A 12796-nucleotide genomic window follows, 5' to 3' on the forward strand; every position below is an offset into this window, starting at 1 on the left:
CCTTAAACACCCCTTATAGGGTGTATTTTATACTTTTAAAATTCTAGGTGGTCTAATTTAACAATTATACTTTTAATTCAATTAAATTGTAAACCTAAACTTTTATGGGTTTATTAAACTTCTTTTAATTATACACCTTAATTAATTAATAAAACCATAAGGGTGTGATTTGAACTTTTTCAAAACAATACTAGAGTTTTAGAATTTAACATTCCTAATTAAACTTTTAATTAACTTTTAAATTCCAAAACTTGAGGGCAAGTTTTGAAACATTTCAACACATTAGGGTTTAGAATTTAAATATACATCAAAATTAAACAATTTAATCAAAATTTAAATTCCAAAACTTGAGGGCAAGTTTTGAAACCTTTTTTCAAAACATTAGGGTTTCAACTATTTAAATTTCAAAACAACAAAACTTTTGGGTTCAAATTTAAACTATAAAACCTAAAGCGCAAAATATGAAACTTTTCATAACAACATGGATCAAATAACAAATAATCTAAATTAACAATTAATCACATAATTATCCATATTTGATTTATTTAATGATTTCTTGCAAAACAATTTATCAATTTACTCAAAATAATTAATCAATTATCACATAAGGAAACAATTATCTTATTAATTGATAAATATCTTCAATTAGATCAAAATTATAGTCAAATATATCATATAATCGGATTAATATTGATCTAACATGATAAGGTAACTATCCATAAACAAAAACAGCAAGAAATCCCGAAATACCCTCCATCTGACGAGTTGACTCGGCGAGTCTGCATGGACTCGGCGAGTTCAGCCATTGACTCGGCAAGTCCAGCCTCCAGAAACCTAAAAAACGAATTTTCCAGTTATACGAAGCATCAATACAATTGAAACCAAGCTAGGCTCTGATACCACTGATGGGTTTTGGTCATAAGACATCATATGTGCTCATACAAACCCTAATGCTTGGATCTAGGTTTCTCTATTGTACATGCTTTGAATCCAAGACTATAAACCCTAATTCTAGCATATGGAAATCAATATTAACATATAATTAGGTTTATGATATTACCTTGATTGTTATGTAGCAATAACAATCTCAATTCCTCCTTGACCCAAATAATTTAAGAAAAGTTCATTTTTTAGTCATCACATTCCTAGACCCAAATAATACCATATCCAATTTCATGGATTGTTGGTGTATTTGATTCTAGTTTATCATTTGGAATTATATCACATAATTTTGAGGACCAATGAATATCAAAATATATTTATAACAAACACAAATTCCTAAGACTTGCAAGTCTGTGAAGGTCTAATTTGGTTTATATCACATCACTTGAGAAACAAATGCTATCATAGGAAAGGAAAACATATATAATAAATACAAATAGCCAAGTGTAATGTCGAATTTGTGGCCAATATTTATTCCAATTCTTCATCTTTGATTTGTCTTATACAAATTGTCAAGACATTTAAGTCTCTGAAGTCTAATTTTGGGAAATTTATTCCAATTTTTCAACTTTAATTTGTCTTATACAAACTGATGCTACAAAACAACATACTTTCTCATTCTTATGGCTGCCGAAATCTATGAGTAAATAAAAGAATGAAGTTTAATTGAAGACTTTTACCAACATTAATCAGACTGGCATGCCAAAATTGCTTGAGCAAACACGAAAAAAAGTACAAATTAGAGGGTACCGATTGGGAGGGAGCTTACCTGTTGTAGAAGAAGAAGATCTGGCTGAAGGAAGGAGGAAATCCGAAGGGAGATGGCAGCGATAAGGAGGGAGATGGCAGCGACAGGAGCTGTTTGATGGGGGCGATGGAGGAGGCGTGATTTTGGACGCGGTATCTTTTAGGTCACCAGAAAATTTTGAGAGAGTAGGATGGTCTTTTGGCGAGTCAGCAACATCTTTAGAGCTGAGCGAGACATCTATTTGGGCCAGACAAGCTGACCGAGATAGCTCCTATCAAACATGAAACATCTGACCGAGAAAGCTGAAACATCTGACTCGGTTTGGGTCAGATGGGTATCAAACAAGGCCTAAGGGTAAAATAATAGTCAAATTGTTAAAGTTAATATTTTTAGACAAAAATTCACAAAATATTCAAAATTGGATCATTCATACACCACCAATTTTTTTTTTAATTTTTTAATTTTTTTTTAATCAAAACACATAATTTTAACAACACAGTGAGACCATATTTGTAACTTTTTTTTTTTTTTTTAACAAAGTTAAAACTTTATTACATTTCTAAGAAAACCTCTCGGTCACCTAATATTCATGTTAACATTTTCTCTTTTGGCTGAAAACGGACTAAACCTAGAATAACATAAGATAATGATAATTTTTGAATATTTTAGTGTTTAAGAGTATAATGTACAAATAAAAAGTTTTAACGATATTTTTCAAATTGAAACTTTGTTACCTAAGTAATTTTCCCTTTGATATAAGCTACTAGTATTATAATCTTCAGATTATCCAATGAAGCAATGCCATGTCAAATATCAGACGTGGTTATGTACATATTGCAACGTGTATACTTTGTCCATGTAATCGTTTACCATAGCTATGGTGCATTGGTGCGATCTTAAATCTTAATTTTCAAGTTCTCAATAGAAATCGTCAATTGACAAGAAAGAAGAGCATTGGGTAGGAACCCTAGTTAGCTCTAATCACTTCCAACAAGACTTGACTTACTTCACTCAAAACCCCAAGTCTCTGCTTCCGATAAAATTAGAAAAACCATCATAAAAACCTACGATTGAAGTTCATATCTTTGATGGGAGGGTTTTTAGGCGAATGACGACACTTGTGCATTCGTGATCAGCTTATAAGAACATATTGCCATTGAAAGCTTAGTTTCAAGCAATGAAGACCCGAATCAGATCTGGCTTCCAGATACTGATTATAATCGCCGTTTGCATAATAGTTTGTGGCTACTCGGTTTCTGCAGAGACCCAACGACCCAAGAATGTACAAGTTGCCCTTCGGGCCAAATGGCCTGGTACCTCACTCCTCCTCGAAGCCGGGTATGTTTGTCAATTTATCATCTACTATCCCATGGTGATTCCGTAAGTTGTAAGTTCTACTTAATTTCATTATGCGTTTCGTGAATTGAATTGTTATCCATAGGGAATTACTATCTAAAGAATGGAAAGACCTTTTCTGGGAATTCATCGAAGCGTGGCTTAATAACGAAAGTGGAAACACCGATCCTTTCACAGCCAAAGATTGTTTGCAAAAAATATCTAATTATGGGCAATCGCTAGTGACTGGTCCACTGGCATCGGTGTTTGATTTATCTCTTACTCTTCGATCTTCATCACCAAGATTAGTGCTTTATCAGCAACTAGCAGAAGAATCTCTTTCTTCGTTTCCATTATCTGATGACATTAATCCTAGTCCCGGTGGCAAATGTTGCTGGGTGGACACAGGTGGGGCACTGTTCTTTGATGTCCCTGAGCTGCTATTGTGGCTTCGTGATCCTCACAAGTAAGTCTTCCTAACGAATTATTCAACCTCTTTTCATCGGGTAAAGTATTAAGTTATTTACCAATCTGCCCTTGTAGGAATGGAGATGGCTTTCAACAGCCTGAACTGTTTGACTTTGATCATGTCTACTTTGATTCATCTAAAGGGAGTCCTATTGCCATCTTATATGGAGCTCTTGGGACAAATTGCTTTAAGGATTTTCATAGGACCCTTGTGGAGGCAGCTAAAGAGGTCCAGTAAAAACTATCTTTTTCTTGATACCAATTTTATAGATGCTGGTATTTGATAGGTTACTTACTGATAAAGTTATAAAAACTCACAGGGGAAAGTTAAGTATGTTTTGAGGCCTGTGTTGCCTTCAGGATGTGAATCAAAAAGTGGTTATTGTGGAGCAATTGGCACAAAAGACCCATTGAATTTAGGTGGTTATGGTGTAGAACTTGCTTTAAAGAACATGGAATATAAGGCCATGGATGACAGTGAAATAAAGAAAGGTTAGTCTTGTGAAGTCAACTCTGATCATCCTGGTTCAAAATTTATGCCTATATATTCCTTCTATTTGCTTTGCCAAAATTTAAATGGGACCCACGTTAATGAAAATACAGGTGTCACTCTAGAAGATCCTCACACTGAAGATCTCAGTCAAGAAGTCAGAGGCTTCATCTTTTCCAAGATTCTGGTATTTGATTGTCTTCATTTTTTCCATGTTCTTTAATTTCTTATGTTTTACCACTTTACTAGGATCTAAACTTTAAAGGGTTGTTGTTAGAAATTCATTTAGAAGTATAATCTTTTACAATGATTAAAATAAAGTTGTATAATTAGCTTTCTTGAACTAATGCAGGAACGGAAACCGGAGTTGACATCTGAAATAATGGCTTTCAGGGATTCCCTCTTGTCATCAGCAGTATCTGATACACTTAATGTGTGGGAATTAAAGGGTACTATTGCATTATCTTTAAAAATAACTAAGTTTATTTATATTATTGGGGTCTCGTTCTTGATTGTTTTTGTATTTGTGTTTCTTTAATCACAGATTTAGGACATCAAACTGTACAAAAGATTGTTCGTGCTTCAGACCCTCTTCAATCAATGCAGGAAATAAACCAAAATTTCCCTAGTGTTGTCTCATACTTGTCTCGTATGAAGGTACTTTTTTCTTTTTCATTTAAAAAAATTACAGAAAATAGCATCACACCATACATTTGGTTACTTATCTTAGCAATTTGTTATTCTTTCTTTATAGTATGTAACCTGAAACTTGTAAAATGTTTACTGATGTTAGATTACATATTGCTATTAAAGAAATTTAACTACATTACTATTAGAGTAAATTAAAAATATGGTCCCTGTGGTATATAGGAAATTACAGGTTTAGGCCAAGTTTTGGTTTTGTTGCAAAGTGAATTACAAATTTAGTCCCTGTGGCATAGATCATTGGATGATGAGGTCATGACTTTTATATTGACTTTTTGCTACAAATCGATGCAAATCAGATAAAAAAAATATGATGTTTTGGGAATGAATTAATCTTGTTTGAAAATTCATGCAGCTGAATGATTCAATCAAAGAAGAAATACTTGCAAATCAGAGAATGATTCCACCTGGCAAGTCCTTAATGGCTCTGAATGGTGCCTTAATTGATATTGACGATATCGACCTTTTTATGTAAAATACCTTTTCCTCTTTCCATCAATAAATTTAAACAAATAAATCTTCTGAAAACTTATAAAATATATCTTTCATAGGTTGCTTGACATGGCCCATCAAGAATTATCTTTAGCTGATCAATATACAAAACTAAAGGTACCGATTCTTTATTTTAAATATAATCATTACCCTGTTTTTTAAAAAAAAAAACTTCGGATTTATGTTTTTTTTACAAATTTTAGATTCCTTCAAGCACAGTCCGGAAGCTTCTAGCAACTTTACCACCTCCTGATTCAAATACTATTCGTGTTGACTTTCGGTCAGACCATGTTCATTACCTTAATAACTTAGAGGTGGATGCCAGATACAAACAATGGAGAAGTAGCCTAAATGAGGTATTATACTTTTATTGTTTTATTTCTCATAAAAGTTGAAAAGATTTTATTTTTATTAATTTTGGCTCATCTTTTTCAGCTTTTAATGCCTGTTTTCCCTGGACAATTACGTTACATTCGCAAGAATCTTTACCATGCTGTCTATGTGTTGGATCCTGCCTCCATTTGTGGACTTGAGGTAATTATATTTAGTCCAAAATTGAAACATTTTTCAATTTTGGTCCTTATTTGTGGATATATTATATTGATTTTGGTCCCTTGAACGTAAAACAAGTACCAAAATCAGAAACTACATGAAACCTTGAAATAAGGACCAAAGGGTTCCGTTTTGGACTGAACATGGTAAAATCAGAAATCACAGGGACTAGTTTTGTAACATACTTGGTTATGCTGATATTTAATTTAAACTTGCTGATTGAATCATGAAATCTTAATCATGTTTTTATTTTTTTGCAGACAATTGACACCATTGTGACTTTATTTGAGAACAGTCTTCCAGTGAGATTTGGTGTGATATTATATTCGGGAAAATTGATTGAGAAACTGGAGGAAAATGGTGGAGAATTGCCATCTTCAGACAGCTCAATTAAGGAAGATCTATCAAGCTTGGTAACGAGTTTTTTCCTTTTTTTTAAAAAAAAAAAATTTCTTTTTGCTGTTAATATATTAGTCACTAATTAATATGTGCATTCTAATGATCTGCAGACTATACGCCTTTTTCTTTATATCAAAGAGAGTCATGGGATTGAGAAGGCTTTTCAATTTCTCAGCAATGTATGGGTTTTAATTAGTACATTGATAGCTATTGAGGCTTTGTTCTTTTTTTTTTTAGTAAAAAAAAGGTCAAGTGTTGACTGAATAAATGAATGATGTTTGAAAAATATATACAGATACATAAATTACGGATGGAGTCAGGGGAGGAAGATGCACCCTTGCTTCACCATGTGGAAGGGGCATTTGTGGAAACATTACTGTAAGTTATGAAGATTATTTTAAAACTGAGTAAAAGTTGTTTTTATTATTGGGTAGTTTTTTCAAAGTATAATCTCCTAATAAGAAAAAGATTGAAACTACAATGCTATAATTGGGTAGCTTTCAAGAATACAATTTTTATAATATGATAGGAAAAAAGTACAATGCTATAGTATAATATTTTATATTTGTTTTGTAGGCCAAAGGCAAAAACTCCACCACAAGATACTTTATTAAAGCTGGAAAATGAGCAATCTTTCCATGAAGAATCTCAAGAAAGTTCTTTACATGTTTTCAAACTTGGTCTTGCAAAGTTGGAATGTTCCCTCTTGTTGAATGGTCTTGTCCTTGACTCAAATGAGGTTCTCTTTTTTATGCATATTAATTAAATTTAACATTATAATTTAATATTATTATTAAATAGTAATTTTCCATGGTTTTATTACATATTCAGGAAGCTTTAATGAATGCAATGACTGATGAGCTTCCAAGAATCCAGGAACAAGTTTACTATGGGCGTATAAATTCTCGCACTGATATTTTGGATAAATATTTATCCGAAAATGGAATTCATCGCTATAATCTACAGGTTTGAAACTATAATTCAAAATTGATTTCCCTAATTTTTATAAAGTATTTATCATGTTTTTGTACTAAATTCATCTTGTATTTTATAAACAGATTGTTGGAGGAAAGGCGAAGCCTAAATTTGTTTCTCTGACTCCATCGATTCTTGGAGATGAATCTTTGCTAAATAATATCGAATATTTACACTCTGTTGGAAGTAAGATTTTGGTCAATTCCTGCATTTGACTTTTGTAACCTGTTTGATATTTTTATTCTAATTCCAAAAATGCCCTTCTTAGCAATGGATGACTTGAAGCCCATAACTCATCTTCTTGCTGTTGATGTCACATCAAGAAAAGGGATTAAGTTACTCCATGAAGGAATACGTTATCTGGTACACTTAACACTATTAATTTAATAATTTATTATTTATCATGAGCAAAAAAACTAACACATATTTACAGCTGGCAGATTCTCCAAGGGGTCGTGTGGGATTTTTATTTAATTCTGATATTGATTCTGATTCAAATAGTCTCATCTTTATGAAGGTTCTAGAAGTCACAGCCTCATCATATAGGTCTGTTATTATTTTTATACAATCATCTTATTATGATTTTTATTTTGGTTGATGTAAATTTTTTTTTTTCTATTTTTCAGTCATAAGAAGAAGGTATTAAACTTTCTGGACCAATTGTGTTCATATTATGAGTCTTCTCAAGAAAGTCAAGAATTTCTAGATAAAATTTCTGAATTAGCTGATGCGAATGGAATACAATCTAAAGGATTTAAGTCAGCTATTTCTGAATTTTCTGTTGACAAATTTACACGTCATTTAAAGAAGGTATAAAAGTTTGTCTTTTAATACTGAAGTCTATCTTTATTACCAATATCACATTTACTAATATTTCTCAATAAAACACACAGGTGGGTCGATTTCTAAATGGACAACTTGGGCTTGAAAAGGGCGATAATGCAGTTATCACTAATGGCAGGGTGTGTTCCATTTTTACCCTTTGTACTTATTCTTAAAGGGAAATGTGGATTACTTCATTACACTAATTAGAAATTTTAATTAATTGGGATTCCATAGGTTGTTCGTCTCACTGATGATGCAACATTTTTAAGCCAAGATTTACATCTTCTAGAAGCTTTGGAATATAAGCAAAGAACAAAGCACATTGCTGACATCATCGAAGAGGTGACATGGGAGAATGTAGATCCAGACACACTCATGAGGTTTTTATTTTTGCTATTATCTTGACATATCTAACCATATTTCATTTTCTGATATGCACATAAAGTTGAACTTTTTTTATTTTCATTTTTTTTGTAGCAAATTCATGAGTGATATAATTATGTCTATCACATCTTCACTTTCTACACGAGACCGAAGCTCTGAAGGGGCCCGCTTTGAGATGTTGAGTGCAGAACACAGTGCTGTTGTTATTGGAAGTGAAAACTCAAGTATTCATATAGATGCTGTTCTTGATCCTTTGAGCTCTTCTGGTCAAAAAATGGCTTCACTTCTTCGGATACTGTGGAAATGTAGTCAACCAAGCATGAGGCTTGTGTTCAACCCAATGGTTAGTTTAAAGAAATTGTTTGACTATTGGTCAAATTTCTAATCTAAACTACCTTTGAATAAACTAATAAGCATAGTAGTTATCAATCCTTTTGAGCTTGTAACTAATACATTATAATGGTTTTTTCTTGACAGAGTTCCCTTGTTGATCTTCCACTGAAGAATTACTACAGATTTGTTACTCCAACAATGGTAAAGTCCACCAACAAGAAGCTTTCCAGGATTATTTTTGATGATGAGGATGAGGGCATTTAAGTCTTTTTTGTATATTTCAGGATGACTTCAGCAGCACCGATTTAACTGTACATGGCCCGAAAGCATTCTTTGCAAACATGCCACTATCCAAAACCCTAACCATGAATCTTGATGTTCCTGAATCATGGCTTATCGAACCTGTCATTGCCATGTAAGTTTCATTGTTATCCAAAATTTACAGTTTCACCCCCCGTAAGTTTCTCTTTCACTTTTTAACCACTTTACTTGCGTGTATATTTCAGCCATGATCTTGACAATATATTACTTGAGAACCTTGGTGACACAAGAACCCTACAAGCAGTTTTTGAACTTGAAGCTCTCATTCTTACTGGTAACTCATATTTCTTTTTAAACATCATTTATTAAGTATTAACACTTTATGTCTTTATACTTAATGATGAATCTAATCAATGATGAACTACTGAATCAGGCCATTGTTCAGAGAAAGATCATGATCCACCACGAGGCCTTCAAATGATACTTGGAACAAAAAAGAATCCCCATTTAGTTGACACACTTGTGATGGCTAATTTAGGTTATTGGCAAATGAAAGTGTCACCTGGTGTTTGGTATCTTCAGTTAGCTCCTGGAAGAAGTTCTGATCTTTACCTTCTGCAAGATGGTCAAGAAATGCGGTCAACAAAACGTATCATCATTGATCAGTTGAGGGGAAAACCGTTTCATCTTGGAGTTGTGAAGAAAAAGGGAAAAGAACACGAACAATTATTAATTCCTTCTGATGATGATGAATCTTCAAGAAAACAAGTTGGGTTTCGTTTATTTTTTAGTAAATAGTGGATACCTTACACTTTATTAAATTTTTTTACTTTTTGTTGAAATGGCACTGATGTGGACGTATGGCATGGCTGGTTTATTTTTACATGTCATATATCCATCCACATCAGTGCCACGTCAACAGAAGATACTAAAGTTCATAACAATGAACAAAAATATACAAATTTCCATAATAATGGAGGAAAATTGAAAGTTTGAGTCTTGTAAAAGAGTGAGGTGCCTAGGTGGCAGAAATGTGAAACTTGGTTGCTGTATAATGAAATTGTCCCTAAAAACAATTTTTTTTTTTTCATGAAATAAAGGCAGTTTTACTTTATATTTGTAGGATGATAAAGATAGTTGGAATTCTAATATTTTGAAATGGGCTTCTTCTCTTATTGGTGGCAATGTGCAAACAAAGAAGGGTGTAAAGACTGAAGTGGTGAGTATTTTGTTCATAAAGACTCCTAATAATTTATCATATATGACATGGAAACTGATTAATATTTTTTTGTAGGAAAATGTAAGCAATGGGCGAAAGGGTAAAACGATAAATATATTTTCGATTGCTTCCGGACACTTGTAAGTAATTTATCAGTAATCTTGGGTTCTTTTGAATTTGGAAGGTTTTCTTGTTTTTCTTATGTTTTTATTGTGTGATATATGCAGGTATGAGCGGTTTCTGAAAATTATGATTCTAAGTGTTTTGAAAAACACACAACGTCCAGTAAAATTTTGGTTTATAAAGAACTACCTTTCACCACAGTTTAAGGTTGTTTTCTTCTCCATATTTTTGTCCTTTTCTTAAAATAAGTTAGGGTTGTATGATGGAATCAAAGGACAGAGAAGGAATGGAATGTAACGATTCGCTCATTCCATTCCATTCTTTCCTGATTCCATTCCATCTAAACAAACATATTATTAAATCTTGTTATCATTTTCATGCAGGATGTGATTCCACATATGGCACAGGAATACGGTTTCGAGTATGAACTGATCACCTATAAATGGCCTAGTTGGTTGCATAAACAACAAGAAAAACAACGAATTATTTGGGCTTATAAAATTCTATTTCTTGATGTCATTTTCCCCCTTTCTCTCGAAAAGGTATTCATCTCAAAATCATATTTTCTTCTATAAAAAAAAGTAATAACCTAGGAATACGCTAAAAAACATGTGTATGTTTTGTTGTTTGTACAGGTTATATTTGTTGATGCAGATCAGATTGTTAGGGCTGACATGGGAGAACTTTATGACATGAATTTAAAAGGAAGACCTCTTGCATATACCCCATTTTGTGATAATAATCGCGATATGGATGGTTATCGGTTTTGGAGACAAGTAAGCTTTTGATTAAATTACATTTTTGGTCCCTGAGTTAACTAATTTTTGCAATTTTGGTCTTTATTTGAGGCAATTGTAAAGTTTTTTTTGTCTTTGTTCCAAGTAAAACGACTATTTTTGGTCCTTTAGTTAGCTGATTTTTAAAATGTTATAAAAACCTCAAATTTTTTCCGAAAGAAACTCACTTTTAACAATTTTTTTTTTGGAAAAAAAACTGCTAGAAGGGCCAAATAAAAAAATGGAAAATCAAGGTCTTTTTGCAGAAAATAAATAAATGTCGAGGTTTAATCTGTAAAAAACAGAATATACAAGGCCTTTTATGATATTAACCCTTTGAAATATGGTTTTTATGTGTAACTTTAATATGATCCACAAGTGTATGTTGAAACAGATGGACAAAAAAAGAAAATAACTACAATATTTACAAAAAAAATATAATAAAAAAATATCAGTCTGGTCTTAAATCTTAATCCGCTCTATATTGTGTTATTGTTTAGGGTTTCTGGAAGGAACATTTAAGGGGAAGACCTTATCATATTAGGTAACATCATTGTTTATATTTTATAAATTATATTCACATTGGCATTTCGTTTTTCTAATATCTATAAAAAATTGATTTATTTTATTTTACAGTGCTTTGTACGTAGTTGACTTAATCAAGTTCCGTGAGACTGCAGCTGGAGACAATTTAAGGGTGTTTTATGAAACACTTAGCAAAGATCCAAACAGTCTCTCTAACCTTGATCAGGCAAGTGTAAAATTTCTCAGATAAAGTAAAATAACGTTTGCTATGATTGGTAAAAAGAATTTTTTTTTTTTTTTCAGTATGTTGCTATTAATTATGTTTATAAAATTTCAATTAATGTTTCAGGATTTACCAAATTACGCCCAACACACAGTACCAATCTTTTCACTTCCACAAGAATGGTTATGGTGCGAGTCTTGGTGTGGAAACTCCACAAAAGCACGCGCTAAAACCATCGATCTTTGCAACAATCCAATGACCAAAGAACCCAAGCTTCAGGTCAGTTGTCATTTTCCAAATATGCCCTTAATTATATCTATTCTATATAATTCCCATGTTGGGTTGTACCCAATGCTTGAAAAGTTGTACCTCAAATTCTTCAACTCAGGGTGCTAGACGGATTGTAGCAGAGTGGCCAGATCTTGATCTTGAAGCAAGACACTTCACCTCAAAAATACTTGGTGAAGCTGTGAGCCCGGTAGAGAAGGTGGTTAGCCCACCGGCTCAACCACATGTACCCGAAGAAGCGGGCCCACCACCAACTGAAGAAGAAGATGAAGAATCGAGAGCTGAGTTGTGATATTTGAACTTGATATTAATAGAGATTTTTGTTCCTAAAAGGAGGCTCACACAGCATTTAGTCTTGAATCATGAACTCTAATTAAATTTTGGTGTTATTAGGTTACAGAATTTGATCAGTTTTGATGATTTTAGACAAATATGGTATTGGAATGAATTCCCAAAGTGTAGAATTTAATGTATGTCGAATTTATTATAGAATAAAGACAGATTTATTATGGTTGTACTATTTGCTTGTACTGTTGTATATTGATGTTTCTTTTTTAGTTAATTGACTTAAAGAGACTATGATCTAGAACTTGTTTCTTTTTTCCATATAAAATGACCATCTAGATCGTTGAGGGCAATTTATCAAAAGTTTGGATTTATTGGAAAAAAAGTTAATTTTCATGATGTAATTTCATTAAGCAGCTCCTTTTGTATGAAATAATAAAAAAAGTTA

General features: G+C 32.5%; 1 protein-coding gene across 1 annotated transcript; it reads left to right on the top strand.

The window, feature by feature from the left end:
* Positions 1-2543: 2543 nt before the first annotated feature.
* On the top strand, positions 2544-12580 carry LOC111882849 (UDP-glucose:glycoprotein glucosyltransferase). Its single transcript, XM_023879222.3, has 36 exons — positions 2544-3028; positions 3132-3491; positions 3569-3722; positions 3814-3985; positions 4097-4170; positions 4336-4432; positions 4528-4640; positions 5044-5159; positions 5240-5297; positions 5384-5536; positions 5616-5714; positions 5993-6145; positions 6242-6310; positions 6427-6509; positions 6708-6870; positions 6963-7097; positions 7190-7292; positions 7375-7469; positions 7540-7652; positions 7733-7916; positions 8000-8068; positions 8166-8311; positions 8409-8658; positions 8793-8849; positions 8933-9063; positions 9155-9243; positions 9343-9677; positions 10033-10128; positions 10204-10268; positions 10356-10458; positions 10635-10793; positions 10887-11027; positions 11528-11571; positions 11664-11778; positions 11902-12054; positions 12164-12580. Exons 1-36 carry the CDS (start codon positions 2868-2870, stop codon positions 12353-12355), a joined length of 4800 nt encoding a protein of 1599 aa, XP_023734990.1. The 5' UTR covers positions 2544-2867; the 3' UTR covers positions 12356-12580.
* The last annotated feature ends 216 nt before the right edge of the window (positions 12581-12796 follow it).

This window comes from Lactuca sativa, chromosome 9, assembly GCF_002870075.4.
Source record: "Lactuca sativa cultivar Salinas chromosome 9, Lsat_Salinas_v11, whole genome shotgun sequence".
Lineage (NCBI taxonomy): Eukaryota > Viridiplantae > Streptophyta > Magnoliopsida > Asterales > Asteraceae > Lactuca > Lactuca sativa.

Excerpts from the sequence above, each read along its gene's own strand:
- LOC111882849 (XM_023879222.3), top strand. The coding sequence starts at position 2,868 with ATGAAGACCCGAATCAGATCTGGCTTCCAGATACTGATTATAATCGCC. Across the intron at positions 7,917-7,999 it reads TTACACGTCATTTAAAGAAG|GTGGGTCGATTTCTAAATGG; the intron begins GTATAAAAGTTT and ends TAAAACACACAG. Across the intron at positions 8,312-8,408 it reads GATCCAGACACACTCATGAG|CAAATTCATGAGTGATATAA; the intron begins GTTTTTATTTTT and ends TTTTTTTTGTAG.